This window comes from Limanda limanda, chromosome 17 (assembly GCF_963576545.1).
Source record: "Limanda limanda chromosome 17, fLimLim1.1, whole genome shotgun sequence".
Lineage (NCBI taxonomy): Eukaryota > Metazoa > Chordata > Actinopteri > Pleuronectiformes > Pleuronectidae > Limanda > Limanda limanda.
The window spans coordinates 18675347-18699483 of NC_083652.1; the positions used below are offsets into that span (position 1 = coordinate 18675347).

The 24137-nt window shown below is 45.1% G+C and overlaps 1 protein-coding gene across 1 annotated transcript; it reads left to right on the top strand.

The window, feature by feature from the left end:
* Window positions 1–327: 327 nt before the first annotated feature.
* grid2ipa (glutamate receptor, ionotropic, delta 2 (Grid2) interacting protein, a) lies at window positions 328–23809 on the top strand. The gene is made up of 24 exons (XM_061090775.1): window positions 328–409; window positions 1967–2220; window positions 2614–2946; window positions 3032–3186; window positions 11819–12094; window positions 13246–13331; window positions 13539–13608; window positions 13754–14050; window positions 14573–14724; window positions 15559–15720; window positions 16040–16146; window positions 16246–16393; window positions 17127–17461; window positions 18681–19946; window positions 20181–21104; window positions 21205–21292; window positions 21551–21640; window positions 21817–22013; window positions 22267–22422; window positions 22772–22858; window positions 22940–23069; window positions 23199–23317; window positions 23417–23581; window positions 23729–23809. Exons 1-24 carry the CDS (start codon window positions 328–330, stop codon window positions 23807–23809), a joined length of 5760 nt encoding a protein of 1919 aa, XP_060946758.1.
* Window positions 23810–24137: the final 328 nt, after the last annotated feature.

Below are 24137 nucleotides of genomic sequence, written 5' to 3' on the forward strand. Positions count from 1 at the left end.
CAGCCATAGGGCTTGGACTGAGGCTGAGGCTGGGCTGCCTCATCCAGGATGGAGAGCCTGATTTTCAGATGCTCTCCCCTCTCCTCTGGCCTCCCTGACTACAGAGCGCTGGTTCTTTGATTGAGAACAGGGGATGGTATTGGCCCATATTACCTACAGATGTGACCTTTTGAGGTACCCTTGATTTGCCTAGCCGGGTATAGGCTTTTGGAGGTCAGGTGAGGAGCAGCAGGAGAGTGTCCGAGGGCACTCTTTGGCTGCATCGACCCCCTGGACGGGGGTTAAAGGAGGCTGGCTGGAACGTGCCCTGCCGCAAGCCGGGCAAGGATGAGGCGCTTCCTGAGCAGGAAGGGCCGCTTCTCCCTTCGCCAGAGCAAGTCCGGGACCCGGAGTGCCTCCAAAGATTTCTGTAAGTCTTCTTTTTCTCAGATTCATAATTTTTACAAAGCTGTCCTGAACTGCTGGAGGGTCGTTGAGATTGTGTAATTAGGGCTCAGGTTGGAGAGAACAGGACGGAAGTCTTGACAATCCTCTGAGTGCAGCTTGTGTTCTGTCAGGGAGGAAAGACTGCTGCTCCACGGCAGTGATTTCCCAAAGTATTTTAGATCAATAATCAGCTACAGTTTGATGCTTCCTCTCATTAGTCTGAACCAAAGTTCTGCGCCTCTTTGAGCCTTTGGGTTTGATTTGATGTATTCACTCAGCCACAGCCCTCCCTGACTATTTTGCCCTGTGGTCCAGGAAGATCTGATCTGTCTTTTCCTGCATTGAAGCTGATCTGAAGACTTTTATTCTCTCACTTCTGGTGCACTTTTTTTTGTTACTTTTATCTCTGAATCTAATTTTGTTGGTCTCACTCTTCCTGCCTCCATCTTTCTCTGCCTCCGTTCAGTTACTAGAAGAAAAAGACTGGTTTAGTTCTGGTGGTTTGATGAACAACTTTATTCAATTACTTCTTTCTTACATGAGCTCTCTTTCATCCCACAATGTCGAGGTCCCTCTTTTAGTTTTGCACTCTGGGGGCGATTAAGATAATTATCCTTTGGAGTGGAAGTGCAGCCTCGACTCGAGACTTGAGATTAGTTTTGTTATTTATTTGAGTAATTGTATTTCAGGTCATTGCAACCTAAGATTTTATTACTCTCAAATATATATAAACGTGCAAGATGTGAAGAGCTAAATCGCAGCGAAACGAGATTGGAAAACAACATGAATTTAAACGAAACTAAGGGCAAGTACAGGTGCTCAAAATTGTATTTAGATTTATCAGTTTAGGATGTCGATTATTGAGCAAGATTGCAATGTTTGTTGAGAGATTTTCAGCAGACACCATCACATAGACTGATCCCTGTAATGTCCTACATAATTCTACTGTGTATATATATAAATTTGATGATCCAGATGGTTGTAGATGACATTAAATGGGCCTGTTGGGATTCATCCTGCTGCAGTAGAATGAGGCCAGTGACCAGGGGAAGGGCAGCGGTTCAACATGTGGGCTCGTTACCATCAGTCAAAAATAACCTTCAGTAATTTTGTATTTCTCTTTAACTGTCGTTGAATTTATGGAAAACAAATCTATCAATCTGAAAGAAAGATTTTTTATTTTTTCAGAGTCTTCTGTGTCTATTTATTCGTGGCCTCATTAAACAGACCAGTGCACTTGCTGTGTGACAAGTCGGCAGCTCCATCACGGAGGTGCCCTATTTAAACCATCGGACATTCTGACCTCCATTTTAGTCACAACCTGTTCCTCTCCATGAGCTGCCTGCTCCAGATAAGCAGTTAATACTTGTATCCTCCAGCATTAAAAAGGCCTGGTTTGCTGATTTCTTGTTCTGATGAAAGAAAACTACCTTCTGTATACTGAGCTGAACTGTTTTACTAATACCTTCCAAAAACATGTCGATTACAGTGTCCGTCCCTTTGAACCTCTCTGAGTTTGATCTTTCCATCCATCCTCCAGACCTCGGTCTCCCTGCCACCAATCAGAACTGGCCAGAGGCGTTTGGCTTCCGGCTGGGCGGCACTGGGCCCAGCTACATCCTCTCCGTGGTGGAGGGCAGCAGTGCCTACCTGGCTGGCCTGCAGCCGGGCGACCAGGTGGTGGACATCGAGGGCCAGGATGTGACCAACCTCAGCACGCCGGCGCTAGTCGCCCTGGCTCAGACCCTCAAGACTGTCCCACCCAGCATCGGAGTAGTGTCACGGCTCGAACAGGTCAGCTAACACACAATAATCTGCATTTTGTGTTTTTATTTGGTGACAAAAAGTCACTCAGCCATGCAGAGGCGGTGGACTAGTGGCAGAAACTTGGACTATGGGCAGAAAAGGTCTCTGGTTCGTCTCTGGTTCGACTCCACGGAGAAACAACAAAAAGACGAACCTGGATTGATCTGTCCAAAAATCCAAGAGGATTCTCCCTACCCTGTCTAGTGCCCCTGAGCAAGGCACCATACTCCCCCAACTTCTGCTGCCCACTGCTCTGTGTGTCCTGCACCAGATGGGTTAAAAGCAGAGGTTAAATTTCCCTCCTTGCATGAGTGTGCTTGTGCATGTCTGTGCATGTGTTTGGGACAAATAAATGTATCTTAATCTTTTTCCCTTCTTTAGATCGACATCACCCCTGGCCCCGATGGCCGTTTTGGATTCACCATCGTTGGAGACAGCCCTCTGATGGTGGAGGACTGCATGCCCAGCGGCCCGGCCGGGCGCAGTGGCCTGAAGGCCGCGGACTACGTCATGGAGGTCAACGGCATCCCTGTGAAGCATCACGAAACGGCGGCGGCCATGATCAAAGCAGCTCAGGGTCGACCTCTGCGTCTGGGCGTGCTCAGTATGGCCCGGCGACCCAAGCGGTTGAGCAGCAGCATGAGGGTACTGTCACAGAGTGGGGACAGCGTCAGGGACAGTCGCGCCCACAAGGCCATGGAGTTCAACAAGAAGGTGGCTGTGAAACCCATGGTTACATAATCAGAGGGAATACATGCTGTTGCAATAGTGTGTATTAATGAATGTGTTCATCCATTAGGTGGAGGAGGTGCTGGGGGAGGAGCCAGATCTGAAGGAGCAGCTGTTTGACGTGCTGAAGCTGTACGCTGCCGAGAGGGATGTGGAGAGTCTGGCCGAGGCGCTGCCTGACATCCTGCTCACTGAGGAGCATCAGCAGCTGATCGACAGCGTCAGGTAGCTGATCGCTGGCACTCGCAGACTTAGAGGTCACACGCTTGCATGCACAGCTTTTCATGAGGAATAGTCTGAAGCTCCACACATGGGCTGGTTTAAGAGGCTTTGTCAGGTACAAGGGAAAATCTTATAGCCGAAACCCCTCTACACTCTGCAGTCCTCCAAAACCGGGGGCCATCCACTGTGTGACAAAGTTCTGCAACAGCTTTACATCTGGATTCCACTTCAACGCATTCATGTTTTAGTGAGCACTGCTGTTTCCTGTCTTATCTCTGAATGGGTACATTTTATCGGCTCGTGAGCTCAGAGTTGAAGCTAAGGGTTCATGAGGGTGCACGAAAAGTCCTTTCATGCTTTGTTGGGGAGTAACTGTGATGCTTATTAGTACGGAAATCTTTCCAAACAAACCAAAACTCTTTGTATTTCTCAATATTGCTTGGATTGTATTTTGTTACTTGAGTGGTCCTTGGGCCTTTTGTAAATTACTTCTGGATTTCTGCAGCACTTGACTATAAGACATTAACATAACTAAGATTGCAATCAGGGGAGCACAGACCTCTACCAAAGCCCAGTCCCCTTATGAAACCACATTTACATTCACCAGATCCTGATTTGTTTCTACAAATTGCACACACTCCTAAATATCAGTTCCTGAAGCATGTCTAATTTGTTTAGTTTTTTCTCCAAAATATGTGTCTCGATAAATTATAAAAGTCTTTTAAAATACAGAAAAAAGGTCCTAGTTCTTTTCATCTGACTTGAAAACCAATCAGATAAGGTCTTGGCTTTGTTTTTAAATCATTTTCTCTCCTAGTCTTTAGATTTTGAGAAAGCTTGTAAAAGTGCACAAGGGAGAGTTATAGTCAGATGTGTGGTACATTATATTCAGATTCACTGTACAGCACATTATTACGTAACTAAAGGAGCAGAGAGGGATTTCAAACTCCTTAATTGCCTTTTGAAATCAGTATTTTAGAAACGCCCCCTCAGCAGTTTACTGTGAGATATGGGGAGTGTCGCCCTCGGGAGCTGAAATGTCACTTTGTCCTGTTTCTCTTAGGAACAGGACACAAGGCTACGGTGAGAAAATCACTGCTGAATATCACGTTTCTCCCGACTCAGCATTGATCTGGAAATCAGAACCTAAAATACAATACCTCTGCACACATTTGCATATTCTTTTTTCTTTTTGCCCCCCCCCCCCCCCCTTCTATCACTTGCTCTCACTTTGACTTTCTCTCTGTTGGTCCCTTCCTCTCCCAGCTCTCCCTGTCAGCTGTGATGCAGCCTTTGATATATGCACCGTTTTCTTTTTTTCCCGTGGATCTCATCACTGGATGCTCTTTATTCCCTCCTCTGCATACAGCTCTTAGCCAGTTTGCTGCCGGTGCTTTAGAGAGCACAACAACATGCAGATCCTCACACATGCATGTCTCTCACACGCACACGCACATGGTCCCTGCTCTGAACTTTGATGCTGGGAGGAATAATGCTCTGCTGCCTCAAGTGAGTATTGAAAATCAATTTGACATAACATTGTGCATTCGCAGATTTTGCAGTGAGCAGTGAACGAGCTTGGTGTCTGAGCGTCTTGTGTCGCCGCCCATGATTGGTCCTGAAATGAGCAGAGGTGCAGTCGTGTTACTGTCAATTAGTGCTCAGCTTGTCCAGTGACAGATTTTTGTTGAGTAATCTGTTCTTCCCACTAGCTGTTGTCCAGCCGCCTCTTCATCACAGCTCTGATTTCCTTTCTTCGAAAGCTGCCTGTGGAAATGCTTAGTAATATTTGTCTTGCACAGCAGTGACATTAATTATGCATCGGCTGTTTCCACAGAGGCCTGATTGGAGCTGTTTTCCTCACATTCAGACAGCGAGGAACTGTCCCAGTAAGAGTCGAGCTTTTGATATAAATCTACTGTAACTTCAGACAGCTGTAGTTACCCATAATTCCATCCTGCTATGTAAAGTTCAGGTGTGCTTTAACATTGAAAGGCATTAATATGCAAAGTGTTTCTTTGTGTCTCTTGCTTTAGTTTTGTGCACTTTTTGCCAGTATGGAAAAAGGTATATAAAGTATATCGAGGTATTATCTATATTTTACGTTTTGAATAGCTGGTAATGTTTTCAGCAGAATCTTATCATCACATTTCTGTGGCAGCAGCCTTGGGGAGGTTTGCTTCCAGGTTGTTCACGAGCAATGGTTTGTGCAAATGGCCGCCACCCTAGTTATGTCAGTACTTTGAATACAATGGTTTGTGACCAAATAACCAATAACTTCCTGTTTAGTGTCTACATATCAAATGGTGGCGTGCTAACGTGATAAACTAGTCTTGTTGACTTTAACGCAAAGTTGAAGCCGGTCTGAATATGTCAATAGCTGTAATTTACTTTTATTTTCTCAATTCAAATTCACTCTTAATTCCTAATCACGGTTTTTGCATCCAGACATTAACAAACCACTGATGATATTGTATTGTAGATGAACTGGGGGCCAGTGATGTCGTCTTGAAGGCTTGGAGAACCAATGTGTCTGGAGCTGGATCCCCCAACCTGTCAGTCTCTCTTCTTCTGCCTCAATCATTGTCACATCAGTCACACACACACACACACACACACACACACACACACACACACAAACACACACTCTCCACCAGCCGCCCTCACCTAAGACCAGTTCTTAGCGGGTTGTGTTAGAGGATGTGGGCCTAACAGAAGTTATATCTTCTGTACGCCCTGTAGAACTTGACCAGCCGGGGCCAGGCTCCCCTCCGTCTGCCTCGGTCCCCTCGCCGATTCGCCTCGCCCTCCCACAGGATGTGTTCTATTTATATGCAGCCTATTTCTTTTAATAAATTCTCTCTTAGGTTTCTGACGCACTTGCCAGTGTTGTTTCTTTAAATGGCTCCAAAAACCCAGGGGTTACAGCTTCATTGAGTGCTTGAACACTTGGAAATCAGGCAGAGGATAATGGATCCATAGTGTCATTAGAGACAATCCCGGAACAACTATTATCTCTTTAGTTTGTGTTGTTCTGTCGTGTTGTTGTAGCTGAATTTAATAACAGCCTTTGTGTATCTGTATATAGACTTCAAAGCTGTGAATTAATTAGACCGATGCATTCTCTTCCCAGGGTTCGGGATGCAGTGCATTTGTTTTCTTTATTTTTCCTCAATGTTTGATGTGTTTCTGCGATTAGTGAGGATTAGTGAAGCTGTTCTGGGCTCGAGGTATTTACACAGATTAGGACGAATGCTGAGCTACAGGGTCAGAAACTTAAATCAAGATTAAAATGTTCATATCAGTCGATATTGATTATAATCAGGATAACTATCACATTATAACTTCCTTTAAGTTTAAAGAGTGACCTTTGCTCCTTAGAGAAGGTTAAACTCGTCTTTATGGGGAGAGAATGACAATCACAACATTTTACAATTCTGAGGTAGATCAATTTGACAAAGTTAATTATTATTATTGTTTTATTCAGCCCTACATGTAGAAGTAAAAGTTGTGTCGACCATATGTCATTCATGCAGACATGACTGTAAAAGTTTTCGTACATTCAGTTACTCATATAAGTGGTTCTAACACACACACACACACACACACACACACACACACACACACACACACACACACACACACACACACACACACACTCACACACACACACACACACACACACACACACACACACACACACACACACACACACACACACACACACACACACACACACACACACACTCACACACTCACACAGTCATTGTTCTGACCTGCCTATGAAATTCCACCGGGGCTCTCCTCTCTTCTCAGATTCTCTCCTCCTCTCTCCCTCCTCACCTACTCCTCTGTTCCTCTCATTCCTTCCTCCTTCCTCCACTGAGGGGAGAGATGATTTGTCAGTCACGTCTTCCCTCTGACAATTGATGGATGATTCAGGTGATGAGGATTCACCCGTAGCTGTGCCTGAGAAGACCACCCTGTGGTGACCTGGCTTCACTGGTCCCCGAAAGAGAGGGAACAACATGGGGACGAGAGGAGAGAAACATGAAGTTGGAGAACAGCTGAGGATGCTGCCTGAGGATGTTTTGGAGGTGTGGAGGGATTTTTTACACTTTGCTCCCTCCCTCTCTCTCATTCCCTCTCTTCCCTCGTCTGGCTGTTTTCCGAGTCTGCAGTGAGCGGTTTTGAGATCCCGGACGCCTTCTTGTTCCTCCATCTTTCTCCTCTTCTCCCTTTGTCCTGGAGAGTTTGCTTGTACAGACTAGATGGGGACTCACCGAGATACAGGGGAGGCATTTGCATTGCTTAACTGAGCGCAGGCACTTCCTCAAAGCCCCCAAAGAGCCATGGGAAGGGACAGGACCCTTTCCAGACACTTTCGGTATGGCGCTTCCACTTTGCTTTTGTGTTGTTTGTGCTGACTCGTATCTGAAGATGCTGGAGTATTGTCGTGCAACGGTTCTGTGTGTTTGTTGTCACAGCTTGTATTGACAATTATTCTGCCAGCATGTGAAATATATGAAAATCTGTGCTGTCTCTATAGAGAGAAAAACTCTAGATTCCAGCAAAACTCTAGCTCTACTTCTGCTGATCACTCTTTCTTGTTGGGGTTCTTGTTTCTAAGACGGTTTAATTCCATGTCTGCAAATTCATGCTTGGCCCTGCTGTCCGATTGTCTGATCAGAAGTGGGTCTGATGGTTCTTGCGATGAGTTTCCCAGCTGATTGCGGATGTCGTTCATCTGTCTGCGCGCCCTGTCCTCGATCCACCCCCCCCCTCCGACCTAATTATAGGCTCCTCTCGCCCTCCTTATAATTGAGGGCATCCCGAGGCCTACATCCAACTTCAGTGGAGGCGGCTGTGAAGTTCTGCTCACTTGTGTTTGGTCGGGTTACAAGATTTGACGAGTGAAATGCTCTTTTGCTTAGATCGCACCATGACAGCGCAGCCAGGCCAAACTGTGAGAGCTGTCGGTGACGATCGGAGCCGAAGTCAATGGTTGATCAAATGAAATGGAGCCATGACGCTGCTGTGAAACCATGAATGGCCCTGTTCTCTTTCGTTCTCCCTATCCGCCGTTTGTCCGAGTCACTGTGGTGATGTATGAATGTTGTTTGGGAAAGTTCTGTGGCCTACATAGCGTACGGAGCGCAGACTACCCAACTTCATTCCCAGTAGTTTCGTGACCCTGGCCTAGAAAAAGCTCTACTTCTCCACTTCTTCTCTCGCTTATATCCTCATTTTGGCTTTTTATGGCGTTCTTCAAATCATTCCATTGATTCCTCCTCCTTGTCATTCTGCCTTTCACCAACTTCCATCTCTTTTTCCCCCACTGTATGTTATTGCCATTTTAAGAGTCTTTCACTACTTCTCTGCTTTCAAGAGAAAGCTGACCCTGGAGATAAAACCACAGAGCAGCTTGGTGTCACAGATGAGCACGTTGTAGCCCTCGGGTGAAGTTTTGCCTTTTTGGTGCATGAACACATCGTGCACTTCATCACTGTCACCTACATACTCTACTTCCCTTGGCGTTTGTTTTTTCAGGATGTAAGCACATAAATCTGAACCAATAGAGAAGATAATCACCTCAATAATGAGATCACTGATTGATCGGGGTTGTACTGACACATTTTCCACACATTTTCCACCAACACTTCACTCTTCTCATAACTTAATCCATAGTTATAAGAGACAATGAATCAAGATGAGAGATCAGTTCTTGGTTTTCACCTGGGCACAAAACACTAACACTAATTTTTTGTTATTATGTAGCTGTTAAATACGCATTTGTGTGTGTTAACAATACACACTGTGCAAGTGTTTATAGGACTTCAAGGACATATATGTCTGTGTATGATCATTGTTATTACGTTGATGCTGTGCTTCTTGACACCCCCAACACACTCTAATGATGTATTGGGGTGATGCAATAATGTAACACACTTGAAGAAAATCACATTTCTTCCAATAATGGTCTTTTGGTTGCAGATCTAGGATCAGAATCACAGTGACCGGGACTTGAAAATTAGTCAAAATTAACAGAAAGACAAAATGAAATGGAAGATGATTATAGACCTAATGGTAAATAATTAACTTTACTTCCTTGCTTTGTTGTCTTTGAAGAGGTAGAGAGGACATTTGTCTTCTACTTAATTACCATATTTCAAAAGCAATTATTTATTGCATCTCATAAGGTACATTTACACGATGCTTACATTACTGCCATTGTATGGCTTATTTATTAAGAAGTTATCTTTGTAAGATTATAGTGGTTTGTGTTGCAACCAGTGCCTCCACAGCTGGGTGAACTCACAAAAAACAGGTATTAATCATTTAACTCACACACACGCACACACACACAACATATGCACACACACAAAGTGATTTGGCAGTTTGCTCAGTATTCCCATCACATGATTGAGACGTGTGTTTACTGACCCCCCCCGTGATGTAACATTGGAAAGCTGTGGTGGGGGTTGGAAAGCTTCCTGCACTCCGACAGGGTGGTAGACCAGGAGAGACTGTGGCAGGGGCAGCCTGGACTGCAACTACTACTACTACTAATAATAATAACAATAATAGGCACATGATTAAAATCTCATTAGTCAGGGATGGATCAAATGGGACATATGGTAGACTGAGCTAAACAGATGTGTTTTGAGTTGTTCTTTGAGAGTTTCTGAGTCGTAGGAACTGTTCCCTTAATACTGTTTGGCACAATTAGACTTGCAGTAAACTTCCATAAAAAGGATGCATGTGTGTGGTTCCATATATATATTCAATATATTTATATATAAATAACACCAGAGAACGCACTTAGTTCTTATTGGTTACGAGTGGTTTAACTTGGATTTACAGCATGAGAGTCCATGACCTGATTTAAAAAACCTGGACTGGATCAAAGCAGCCTGGTTTTAGTTGTAATTACAGGCATGCTTTTTGGTGTGTGTGTGTGTGTGTGTGTGTGTGTTTGTGTGTGTGTGTGTGTGTGGGCGCATCAGCAGTTTCATAACTCTTGATTCAAATCTAAAACCAAAACAGTTATTCCTTGTTTCCAAACAACGTTCCCAAATGTACCTGCAAAGTGACTGTGGCTGCATTTAATACCGAAGCTGCCTCGCTGAGCCTCATTCTGTGGCATTTGCGTAAGGAGCTGTGCTGCGTGTGTGGATGCACGCTGGAACTTGAGCACGCTAAAAAAAACACAAAGCACTCTTTTTTTTCCAATGCACAGCGGAGGAACCCTGGAGATTCACATTGAAGACGGAACGATAGAGAGAGGCTTATGTTGATGATAGACGCAGCATCATCTTGTGGGTGGGATGGGAGGCAGATATGCAAAAGACAAAAGTTCCAAATGAGGTGTGTGTGTGTATGTGCATGTGAGGTGGAGGTTTGCTCAGTTATCTGTGTGCAATCATCTGCAGATGAAGGAAACAGAATCAGGGAGGCTTCAGGCGTCCTATATTTAAAGGAAACATGAAGTAAAACACTTCTAAAACACAGTTATCGGCAATGTCTCTTTCCTTTCTGGGTCATTTCTGTTGTTCTGTTTTGTTATTTTCTTGTTCTCGCAGATAATTGGCCAAAAATAAATGGCATGCAGCGCAGCTACAAGGGAGCTTGATGGGAGCAGGCATTGCGAGCGGTCTGAAACATCAGTGGTGAATGACAGGTTTGACTGTTAGTTATGGGAAACAAAGAGCTTCTTCACAATTCTGTGCTGATGCTGAAAAGCAACAAAAGACAAACATCTGTCAAAGAAGAGGCAACGGTACCAATTTTGCCACCAAGCCTCAGGCTGCTTGAGACACGAGCTTTCTCTCCAATAAGTTTGCACTTATAGTCACTGCTGCTTGTCCTCTTTCCAGTCTTCATTTTAATGACTGGACGCTTTCTTATAATCATCACACAAAGCAGACTAGGGGAAAGTGAGCGTGCCAGGCTTACAAATCCTCCCCTGAAACGCAAACCACATCAAACTCAGCAGTATCTGAGGGGGGGAGAGAGGGAAAAGGCATCGGGAGCTGATGATGGGAGGAGAGAATCACACTCATAGAGGGAGTGGAGTGTTTTCTCCCAGAGGTGGCTCCGGTACTGCTCTTCCTCCTCTTTGCATATTAGCTGTGGGCTGTCACTGATGCTGAACACTCTTACCTGCAGCCACTAATACGGGACCACACACACCAAAGCTCATCCTTTATCTCTTTCATCCTCTCTCTCACACACACACACACACACAGATACACACAGATACACACACACACACACACACACAGAGATACACACACACACACACAGAGATACACACACACACACCATCTATAGTGTTGGACCAGTTTCTTCTACATGCCACGGCCCTCTCATGAGACGATGTGGACTGAACTATTTTTTAACCAATTAGGTGGATCCCCAGCTAGAAACAATATGTATCCAGAACAAGAATCCATGTTCTTTGGACAATCAGAGTCTTGGATTTTGTGGCTGAGATGTTGCTTTTCATGTGATTGTGTTTTGTCGCTGTGCAGAAAACAAAAAATGTGTCTTTTTACTGCCTGAGCTGAACGGGATGCTGCTCCACATCTGCTCTCCTTACTCAATCTGACTCTGGTTCCACCATGTTTGCCAGGATCTTCATTCCCAAGAAGCACCGGGAGCGTTTTGACGAGGTGGTTTCCCAGAGCCTGATGAGCCGGCTTAAGGGGCGGAGCTTCAGTGACCCCAGCCGCAACCGCCTTCGCCGCAGCCGAAGCGAGGATCACCCCGAGCGCCTCCTGGTTTCCACGCGTGCCAGCTCAGTGCCACGCACCCACGCAGAGGAAGGCGGGATCCAACCACCCAGGGGCATGAGGAAGACCACCTCCCTAATAGCCGGCCACTCCGGTGGCAGCACCACCAACTGCAGGTGTGTATGTTGCAGCCCCAGTACTGTGGCATCATGAATATTTAATTACTCATCCTTTCTGTGTGTTTCTATCAGCAGATGTCTCATCTTTTATTTCAGCAACACTGGTTTTATGGACAATATCCTAAATTATCATTTTCATCAATAGCAATATAGCAAAAGTCCAATATACTGTATTGATTTGATGCTTATCCAATGTGCACGGTGAGGAGGATTTACACATAATTGATCTGCCTCAGATTTGCAAAGAGTCATTCTTTGGCCAAGAAGAAGAGTTTAAACCCCCAACCTGCATCAGTCTCAAAACATAATGTGACAATTATCCTGATAATTATCGATATTGATTGATGATGAAAATCTTTATGATGAAGTCTTCGCCCCTGTCTCTCAGCCCTAACTGGTCGTGTCAGTTTCAGTTTTCATAGACGACCGTTATCCAGAAATAACTCTTCCTCTCCCCTTGCCTGATCAAATCTGTAACCACTCCACACGAGAACTGCTGTGACACGTCTTTTTGTGTCAGGAATTTATGCCAGCGGAAATGTGGAGGAGTGAGCTGAAAAGCAGACCCACCGGTGGTGAAGCCTAAATCTATATAAAGCATAAACCTATTTGGACGAGTCAAGCCTGACCTCCTCCTTACTCTCCTCATCTGCCGACGTGTCTTTAGGTTTCCTCTCTGCTAAGCTCCTGCTCACATTCATCTGGATTTTTAAATTATTCCAAACACGTAAACAACACGATTACAAACATCTTATTACCATCCGTTTAAACTTTAGGAATAAACATCCCCAGGAATCTACTCATCTGCTCATCTCTGCAGTGGCCCAAGTCTTTGAAGAGGCTCTACAGCTCCCCGGGGACGTATTGTCCAGATTGAAGTAGACTCTTTCGTGCAGGATGTGAATTTAAAGTAGTCTGCTGAATATGGCAGTATGTTGGAGGTCCGCTCTGTCAGTCCACAGTAATAAATAGACCACCTTTACTAAAATACACTTTGGTTTCACTATGAGAAGTCTAACAGGGTTTTTAGAGTAACTTGGTATTCCATGACCTTTGTCATATGTGACTGTGTAATTGTAAATATCAGCTTTTCTATAACTTTTGGTGAATCCTGTTGATAAAAGCTCAGTCTTTCTCTGTCTCTTCAGGACGGTGAGAGTCTGCAAAGGCAACATGAGTTTTGGCTTCACTCTCAGAGGTCATGCTCCAGTGTGGATTGATTCCGTCATCCCTGGTACGTTCACTTGTCTGTGCATTTGTGTCTGTGCAAATGTAAGTGTGCCAGCTGCAGTTCCAGATGAGTACTTTCACATATTATAGTCAAGTAACTCTTTGTAAGGGGACTTTGTAATATCTTTGCAAAGCTTGACTTTTTCCTCATCTTTGCTTTTTCCTTGGTCAAATCACCAAATTGCTGAAACTCTCATTTTCGGTTCTGCAGGAAGCCCAGCAGACAAAGCAGGACTGAAACCAGGAGACCGTATCCTGTTTCTCAACGGGCTGGACATGAGGTTGAGCTCCCACTCACATTTACTTGACTTTTTTGCAGAAAACAATGCATTTATCTAAGCAAATCAAAACCTGATGTCTTCTGCATAATACAGAAGATTTTGAAGAAAAGGCTTCCATCCAGTGTATGTGTGCATGTGTCTGTAGGACCTCCTCCCATGAGAAGGTGGTGACCATGCTGCAGGGCAGTGGTGCCATGCCCACTCTGGTAGTGGAGGACGGTTCGTCCACTTACAGCCTGGCAGAGCAGGACCTCGCAGGAGGCGGTGGACCCCCAGAACGTGCCCGCTCCCCTGTGTTCAGCTCCCTGCAGTGGGTGGCGGAGATTCTGCCTCCCAGTATCAGGGTTCAGGGTCGCACCTTCGGTCAGCAGCTGGAGCACCTGCTGACCATCCAGGAGAGGTACACCATCTGCAAGGCTTTGGAGAACTTCTTCCAGCACAGGTGAGAAATTACATTACATTACATGTTATTTAGCTGACGCTTTTGTCCAAAGCGACTTACATTTTTAGTACACTCAACATTTATGAGGGGCCATTTAGGGGTTCAGTATCTTGCCAAGGACACTTCGGCATGCAGATGGGGAAGTGTGGGGATTGAACCGGCAACCTTCTTGTTGGAGAACGCCCACTCTACCCCCTAGGCCACACCGCCCAGCATGGGGTGGGAAGAAGACTGGGGCAGTAAAAGGAAGGAAAACCAGGAGGAAATAGACTCAGAGGGTGAATTTGAAGTCAGAGGTACAACTGAACTGTTGATATTTTGCAGTGCAGGTTGAATTGTACTTAAATTAAACCACGATTGTCTGTGGGGACACTGAAAATTAACATTTCATGAGTGTAATTGTCAGTATATAAAGATTTCAAAGTCAGGTGGGTATGTGCTACATGGGAGACGTGGATCAGGAATTGGTTCTTTTTAGTACAAAACATCTCTGTCACCTTGCCTGTGTTTCCTTGGCAACAGGAATGTTGACACTCTGATCGTGGATGTGTTCCCGGTGTTGGACACGCCAGCCAAACAGGTGATCTGGCAGTTTGTTTACCAGCTGCTGACGTACGAGGAGCAGGAACACTGCCAGAGCAAGATCTCACGCTTTCTTGGATTCAAAGCATCAGGTGTGTGAGCTCGTATCCACGTTGTTAGATGTGGCTTTGCTTTTTACATTTTTGTGAAGTTTTATGTGTGTAAACTACAGGAAGTTTGTGTGTGAGAAGATCACTCTCGCTGGGATGTTTAATACATTTAAACATCCAGGAAATCGTTCCTCCCAACCGCAATAAGACTGTACAACTCATCTACCTGTGTCAGAGCAATAATATTGTCTTTTGCACACTCTGTCTACATATTCTTACACTCATTGTATATTATATTACCTATTGTATAGTCAAATACTTATATTCATACCTCTACTATATATAATATATTATATCATACTCTCTGTATATTCTTTGTATACATAAGTCTATATACACATATTTATACATGTGTACATGTTATAATTATTATTATTATATTACTATTACTATTATTATTATATATACTGTTGCTGCCATTATTCATATATACTGCTATTATATTGGTATAATTACTATACTATATATACTGTACTATTTTTATATACTGTCTAACAATAACATTACCATCATATCATCAGCACTATTACCATCATCTTGCCACTGCACCTTATCTACCTATTTATCTTGTGTTTCTGTTTTTTATTTTTTCTACCTCAATATTTTTTATTTTATTCTATTGTATTGTATTTTATTGTATTCAAATATACCGGCTGCTATGACAACTTAATTTCCCTTCGGGGATGAATAAAGTACTCTATCTATCTATTTCTCCGCTCAATAAACTCAGGTGCTGCAACTTTTTTGCCTCTTCCTCTGCACTGCCAATGTGTGTGTGTGTGTGTGTGTGTGTGTGTGTGTGTGTGTGTTTTCCAGTTCCACCACCACCACCACCACCTCCCCTTCCTCCCGAGCCTGAGTCTGCCCACGAGCCCCATCGCCGCAGCAGCTCCATGAGAGTAACGGGGACCACGTACAGGAGCAGTGTGAGGGGACGTAGTTCAGACGACCTGGTCATTGGCACACACTTGGGCCTGGGTACAGATCTTCACTGTCTTCCTCATTGCTTTGATCAGAAGCATCATCACTATTTAAATCACGATCACTCACATTGTCTTCAACATTATCATAAATACAGTTATTTAATCATCTTCTACATCACCAGTGTGGCAGATATTATTTCATACTGTAGATTTCCCACAGTACATTGTGATACAATCAGCTGCCTGCAGTCACTGGCCCAAATCTGAATTAAGTTCATGTAAACTGAGCTGATTCTTATCCCAGATCAGCTGAATCCTGCACCCTAAAACCCCACAAAGCCTTGGAAGTCATTCTAATGAGTGTATTACCACAGGCCTCCGTGCAGAGCCAGGGATGGAGATGGGGATGAGGTTGGCTCCAGGAGAGAGACAGTCAGGTGATGGTACCTCCCTCCCTGAGACTCCCAACAACCTCACCAATGTAAGAAACAGCAAGATACAGTAAATATCAAGATAGGATTCATAGTCATCAGGACAAGAGGTCTGACCCCGGTCTCTCTGTACATTTCCAACTCACCAGCTGTCGGCAGTGTACGCTGAGCTGGAGAACATGTATTCATCCAAGAGGTCCAAGTCTCTAAAGAGCCGCCCTCTTCCGACCCAGGAGAGTTTGCTGGATCTGGAACCTCCTTCGCGCTCGGCTTCCCCCACAATGCTCGCTAACACAGGTGCCCAAAGTTCACAATCCTACAGCAGCTGGAGTTAGAAAATAACTATATTGTATAAAATTACTATTGCGTGCATGAGTGAGTGTGTGCATGTGTTTAGTGGATCGATGTTAGAGAAAGAGGATGACAAAAATGTTGACTCCCAAGGTAGCCAACCTAGTTCTCACTCAACTGCACATCCTTGGATTTAGACAGGCATCTTCGGGATCTCTCTACATATGTAAATATACAGCAGAGGAGTCTTTTTCAGTGTTTTTCATCCTGGCTGTTAATAAATTCAATTTATGCATGTGTGAAGAAAAAGAGGGCAGGGTCAGAGATGGCATCAGACACAGGGAGAGGACTTTTTTAGGGGGTTCTTTTAGCAAATTGGCATATTTTTCTGGATTTGGAATGCGCATCGCTTCTCCTCCCACATGTCAGACTCTCAGCCCCAGGGATGCAGAGTGTTCTCAGATTTCCCTTAATTGTACCAAGTGGGCTTGTTTTACTCGCATAAGGAGGATATGAAGATGGTGGAAGTGGAACTAGAAAACACACAAGACCCATTTAAATCGAAAATATATTTTTTTTGAATTGGGACATGTTCTGATTACTTTTTGTGCAGTATCTGAAAGTGTCAATGATAGAAAGCCTCTGATAGAGAGTATGTATTATTGTTAATATTGTAACATGATGCTTCAGATGTTTATCTTTGATTAATATAACTGTGTTTGTATCCTCCTTCTCTCAGGTAGCCGTAAAGGTCCCTCGACCCCTTCATCCTGGCATGAGGAGCCTCTCCCCAGCCCCCCTCAGGCTCACTTCTACTCATCTGGGCTACCCAGCCAGACCAGCGGGGAGTCCAATCCCTACATCAGCTTGGACAGTCCCCCACCTTCACCCCCGGAGCCTGCTGACTACCCAGCTAGTCCACCACCAGCTCGCAGCAGCAAGCGGCGCTACACCTTCTCAAAACCACCGCGTTCAGAAGACACAGATCGCTTCCTGGATGCACTGAGTGAGCAGCTGGGACAGAGGGTGGCCATCATCGACGACTTCCTGACTCCTGAGAACGACTACGAGGAGGTGGGGTCATGTTAACGCTGCACTGTAAAGTCTCATTCTGAAGCTGTTTTAAAAATGTATTGGCTAGTAATTTAAAAACCTTTAATGCTTATTCATTTATTAAGTTTAATAAGTGTTACAATCTGAATCATCACAAATTATTCAAATTGACAATATTTTTTCTACATAACCCATTATGCCATAGATCCTATTGATAGCGACCTAATTCTCCCATGGTACCCTGACTCCCTAGCCTGGGTGCCAGACGAACTTAGCCCCGCCCACAACATTTTCGGTCGGGAAGTTCGGTCTGGAGTCGCTCCGTTGGGGAGAAATTATCTCCGAACACAAGCTGTTCGGACCAATACAATTGTCAGGGCGGGCTTTATACGATGATGGACAGATGATCAACAGTTACGTAATCAACTACGTCATCAAAGAGCGCTTGGGTTGACTTTGTTTTCCTCAAACATGCCTGCCACTGAGATGAGATGTGTAGATGCTGCCATTGAGTCTTAGGAGACATCGACAGCGCATTCATTTTGAAAGAGGAACAGAGAAACGCGATCAAGGCATTTGTAGGTCGAAAAGATGTTTTGGCCGTCCTTCCTACGGGATTCATACATCACATACTACGTTGCACTGATTGATTGTAGGTCTATCCAATTGAGCCAAGAGGCATTTTTTTTCCTGGTGCGGTTGAAACATGCCCCATAATCAATGGAGTGGTCTCAGACTCATATTCTGACTAGAATTATGAGTATGACAATGTCATGCCTTTATTTAAAATAGGACATATCCCATGACTCCTACACATACACAAAATGGGTATAGAACATATTCTCTGTACCCACTGGCCTGTAAAGTTTGTTTGTTTCAGTAAATTTTGTCTTGAAACACTTTGACCCCAAAGAATCATTAAAAACACAAAGATCTGGCATTGACCTTCGTCGTGGGTCATCAAATCATACCTGGACAGCTGTAAGAACAGATGTGAATGCACCTAAGAGGCATTGAAGACACTCATCTTTCATCACTCAGAAAACATCACCCCACCCCCTATGATAGTAAACCTAAGCAATTACAACCTATAAATTGTTTTTTGCCGGTAAATAGAGCCGGGAGATCCTGTAGACCCCTACTAGTTTTATTTGGCAACAATGCGACATGATCAATTCATTTACCAATATGATAATAAGTTCGATTTTGATATTAATGGTCTAATTGGTGTTAATACCAGGATGTTGTGCAGATGGGTTTCCCGGATGATGAGGATGAGGATATCGAAGAGGAGCTGGGGGTTGACGAAGAAGAAAGTGGAGGATTTGTGGCCCCAGAGCTGAGCAGCCCGAGTGACGTTCAAAGCAGCAGTGGAGAAGAGAACGCCTCCTCTCTCACCTACTCCTCATCCTCTGACCACATCCCTCCTCCCCCCATGACCCCTCCTCCGCCTCCACCTGTTCAGTTCAATGACCCACCTCCACCCCCTCCACCACCTGCACAGCCTCAGCACCAACAACAACCGCAGCAGCAGCTCAACTTCACCCCCGAACACTCCCCAAGAGCATATGTGCCCATTCGCCGTAAATCTGGGCCACCACCACCACCTCCACCCCGCAGTTATCCACCAGCGAAGCGGCTCTCTCTCCACAAAGCACTACCCACAAGAGAGGACATACAGGTGCATGCTACCATACTAGAGCTAAAAGCCTTCCAAGAAAAACACAGCTACCAGGAAAGACAAGTCTATGAGAAGCAACAAGCATACAAGGAGAGGCAGGCCTATGAGGAGCAGAAAGCCTATGAGGAACAACAACTGTTTAAAGAGCAGCAGGCCTACCAGGAACAACAGGCCTATCAGGAGACATTCTTCAAAGAGAGACAAGCTTATGAGGAGCAGAAAGCATACAAGGAGCAAAAAGCGATTGAAGAGCAACAAATGCAGCAGGAGCAACAAGCCTACCAAGAAAGACAAGCATACGAACAGCGTCAAGCCTACCAGGAACAAAAAGTATACGAACAGCGCCAAGCCTACAAGGAGCAAAAGGCATTTGAAGAGCTTCAAGCTTACCAGGAGCTTCAAGCTTACGAAGTGCAAAAAGCTTTCGAGGAGCGTCAGGCGTACGAGGAGCAACAAGCTTATCAAGAGCAACAGATGCAACAGATTTACCAGAGTCACCACTCGATGCCTACCCAGCCAACACAGCAAAAAGCCCAGTCACCGCTTCCTCACCAACAACTTCACCAATCCTTACCCCCACTCCCTTCTCCGGACTCCGCCCATCACCACGCCAACCATCCTCTCTATGTGATGCACCAAGCACAGCTGCAGCAGGCTCACCCGGGTCATCACCAGCGGCGTCTGTCTCGTTCAGCCCCTCCTCCGCACCCACCGCCACCTAAACCGTCACCTCAACCGACGGCTCACCCCGGCCAACAAGCTCAATATGCTGAGGGAATCTACCAAAGTCACCAGGGCCTGAGACCCCATCCCCACCATTCTTCAGCTGAGATGCTCCACCAGACGCACCAAGCCCCCGCCCATCACTCCTCTGCTGAGGTGCTCAACCAGTTCCAACAATCTCAGGCCCACCACCCATCTACTGAGATACTCCAGCAGATGCATCAAGCCCATGCCCACTACTCCTCCTCAGAAATGCTCCACCAAATACACAAAACCAAGGGACATCATTCTTCAACAGAGTTACTGAACCAAGCTCATCAGATGCAGCAGATGCAGTCTCACCACTCCTCAACAGAACTTCTCCATCAAGCTCAACAGATGCATCGGGGTCAACCACACCATTCCTCCACTGAGCTGCTCCATCAAATGCAAAAGGCCCAGGCCCACCACTCCTCCACAGAGCTGCTCCATCAAGCCCATCAGATGCACCAACCCATGCCCCATCACTCCTCCGCAGAGGTTCTGCATCAAGCCCAGCAGGAGCCTGGCTCCCTTCCTGTTCAGCTAAAACAAGACGGTCACTCACACCAGAGCCGCAGAAGTCTTAAAGGTCTTCATCAAACCCAAGCGTCACCTCAGGGGAGACACCAAGAGCAGCAGATCCACCAAACTCATCACCCCCAACCCACCAAACCCTCTCCTCAGAGACCCCACTCTATCCAGCAGACCCACCACCACTCTAGCACACCTCAGATTCACCACATCCACCACATAACCCCACAGCCCCCCCCGAAGGACTACCAACACCAGATCCATGTCATCCACCCCCCGCAGCAGACCCACAGGCCCCAGCCTCTTCTTTCTACCTTTCAGCCCCTCCAGCCACATCAATCCACCCTGTCAAAATTCCAGCCCCTCCCCCAACACCACAAGCTGCAGCACCAAGTCCAGTCCTCCACCCAGGCCACTCGCCCACAGTCTCAGCCCTCGCATCACCTGCTGCAATCCCCAAACCAGCTGCAATCCCAATCATCCCACCATAAACAATCCCATGGCCAGAGTCAGCCCCAGTCCCTCCCGCACTCTCTGTCTGATCCCACGGAGCACCTGGGGCCCCCTCCTCCTCCGCCCCTGCCCCCACCTTGCACTCCTCCACCACTGCCAAGGCCCAATCTGTCCAGAATGGATTCCAACCACATGAGTGTGAAGCGGTTACGCTGGGAGCAAGTGGAGAATTCAGAGGGGACTATCTGGGGACAGGTGAGTTGTGTGGGGTTTGGACACAAGGAGCCAAGTAAATGGTAAAGTTTCGTCATGAAATCGTCATTTACATTGCACCATTTTTACATATCTTTGGTAGTTGGGAGAAAATTCTGATTATGATAAACTGCATGACATGGTGAAGTATCTGGATCTGGAGCTGCACTTTGGGACACAGAAGAGCTCCAGTGAGTACAAGTGGCTGTATTCATATCATATGAATTACTGTTTGATCTGACAGAATGACACTTGAATCTTTATGCTACATTGTCTATCTTTTAAATACTAACTAACCAACCTTAATATAATCATAATTTCCTAGTTCTATTTCTGTAATTTTCCTTATAGTTCAGCTGTAGTTTGTGGAATCTAAAATGTCCACTAACGTGTATCTACCATGTACCTGTGTAATATTCTGCATTTTACCAACACTGACCGCACTTTAGTGCCGGCTCCAGATCCATCCCTCCTGCCAGAAACCTTCAAGAAGAAAGATGTGATAGAAATTCTGTCCCATAAGAAGGCTTACAATGCCTGTAAGTATAAAATGGTATATAATGTGTGGCCATGGTTTAGTTAAGGATTTTCTTACCTGCCTCAGCTGCAATGTGTGTAGCAGTAATCATCAAATACTGATAGAAGAATAACATAAGATGTTGAACATTATACCAGCATTTCTCCTGTATTTAAACCTTTGTTTCTTAACCTCTAGCCATCCTGATAGCCCACCTGAAGCTGTCTCCTGCAGAGCTGCGTCAGATGCTGATGAACATGGCCACTGATAGGCTGGAGGCGTCGCACATCAAACAGCTGCTGCTGTACGCCCCCGACGCAGAGGAGGTCAAAAAGTATGAAGAGTACAGACAGGACCCCGGCAAACTCAGTGAGCCAGACCAGTTTGTGTTGCAGGTACAGTCCTGACAGGGGAGTGGAGTGAGTCATTGTGTGGGAGACGTCAGCCGGTGTCATTGTGCCTGTTGTTTATCATCAGTGGCTTGTTTGCTTATTGTGTGTGTGTGTGTGTGTGTGTGTGTGTGTGTGTGTGTGTGTGTGTGTGTGTGTGTGTGTGTGTGTGTGTGTGTGTGTGTGTGTGTGTGTGTGTGTGTGTGTGTGTGTGTGTGTGTGTGTGTGTGTGTGTGTGTGTGTGTGTAATTTCCATCAGATGTTGTCAGTACCAGAGTACAAGACTCGCCTGCAGAGCCTCCTCTTCAAGTGTTCCCTGCAGGAGAAGACCGAGGAGTTGAGGGGAGCGTTCGACTGTATCAACAAGGCCTCCATGGAGCTGAAGACCAGCAGGAAGCTAGCCAAGATACTGGAGGTAAAGTACTGTTTAGAAAAGTTCATGAAATTCAAAGAAAAAAATACCTGTATTTAATCAACTTTGTTTGGTGTCGTGCTGATGGGGTATAAAGGCTGCGTTTACAAGTCTGTGTGATAGTGATAAGGCATATGGTGTTTTTTGTTATCAGATATGAAGAACAGTAAAACATTCACTAACCTACAGCACACTTCCTTTTACCCCTGACAACACACAAAGAAAAATATTCAGGCCTTTGAAAAAGGTTCGGAAAAATGTTGCAAAGCACAAAAAATCCCGTTAAGCTCAAACATGAATGAGTTGTTTGGCAGAGTAACGGTTCCGCTCGCCTCCTTCTGTCCTTCTTCAGTTTGTGCTGGCGATGGGAAACTACTTGAATAACAGCCAACCGAAAACCAACAAGACCACAGGCTTCAAGATCAACTTCCTTACAGAGGTACGTCGTGCAAAAGTAATGGCTCTTTTCTTTTTCATCATTTCACGCTGAAAGTTAATGAATTCTGTGTTTCCTCTACAGTTGAGCACAACTAAAACAGTGGATGGGAAGTCGACATTCCTGCACATTCTGGTCAAGTCGTTGTGTCAACACTTTCCTGACGTGTTGGATTTTTCTAAAGATCTAACAATGGTTCCACCTGCAGCCAAAGGTTTGATTTTCCTTGAATCTCGGAGCAAACTGACCATTTATTCATGATGTTATTATCATTCTTCTAATACTAGTCACTGATTTAAAGTGTGTTTTCATTCTCCTGTTTTACACACTCACACATCTTCAGTAAACCAGAGGACGATCGCGTCAGATCTGAATGACCTTCATGCAACCATCCAGGACATTCGCTCGGCCTGTCAGAAGATGCCTGCGACTGCTGACGACCGTTTTGCTGTTGTCATGAGTGTATCCTTCACAAAATTGACTACTTCAACATATAAAGTATAAAAAAAAGAGCAGAAGAGGTGATTTGAAACATTTGTGGCCCTTGACTTCATTGCGTAGAACTTTTTGGAAAACAGTCACCCAGCGATTCAGTCTCTGGAGTCCCTGCAGCAGAGAGCAATGGAAGAATTCAGCAAAACTGCGTCCTACTTTGGAGAAGACGGCAAAGCCACCAACACCGAAGGCTTCTTTGGCATCTTTGCGGAGTTCATGATCAAGTTTGAGGTGAGGGAGGAAGATTCAGCTGTCCATTTTAATATTTCAATAAGATTCCTGTTGTCGCCTCTACAGTATAATTGGCTCCATCTCTGACTATAACAAACTAAAAAAAGATATTCTCTTTGATGCAATCCTGCTGGTTCTTTACCACAGAGAGCGCTGAGTGAGCATCAGGCTGCAGAAATCCAGAAGAGTCCTCGGAGTCCACGGTTGGCCTCGCCGCTGGCCTGGTAACACACACATACATGTCCACAGAGACGTTCAAACACACACACTGTATACACATTCTGTACACTGCACAAATACACACACATACATAACACTCAATGCACATTTTTGAGCAATAAAATACATTGTATCATATATGTATGTACTTTTGGTTACATTCAGTGAGGCAGAATGTCTTTGCATCAAATATGGACAATTTTGCATTAAACCAGTGGTGTGGTGTATGTGTCCTTTTCAAAATAAGTTTCATTGTAGTCTAAAGCGTTAAGACTTCGAGATAGAACACAACGTTGTTTGGTTATCAAAATATCTGTACTGTTAAGAAGATACAGTT

Excerpts from the sequence above, each read along its gene's own strand:
- grid2ipa (XM_061090775.1), top strand. The coding sequence starts at position 328 with ATGAGGCGCTTCCTGAGCAGGAAGGGCCGCTTCTCCCTTCGCCAGAGC. Across the intron at positions 410-1,966 it reads GAGTGCCTCCAAAGATTTCT|ACCTCGGTCTCCCTGCCACC; the intron begins GTAAGTCTTCTT and ends TCCATCCTCCAG. Across the intron at positions 13,332-13,538 it reads GATTGATTCCGTCATCCCTG|GAAGCCCAGCAGACAAAGCA; the intron begins GTACGTTCACTT and ends TCGGTTCTGCAG.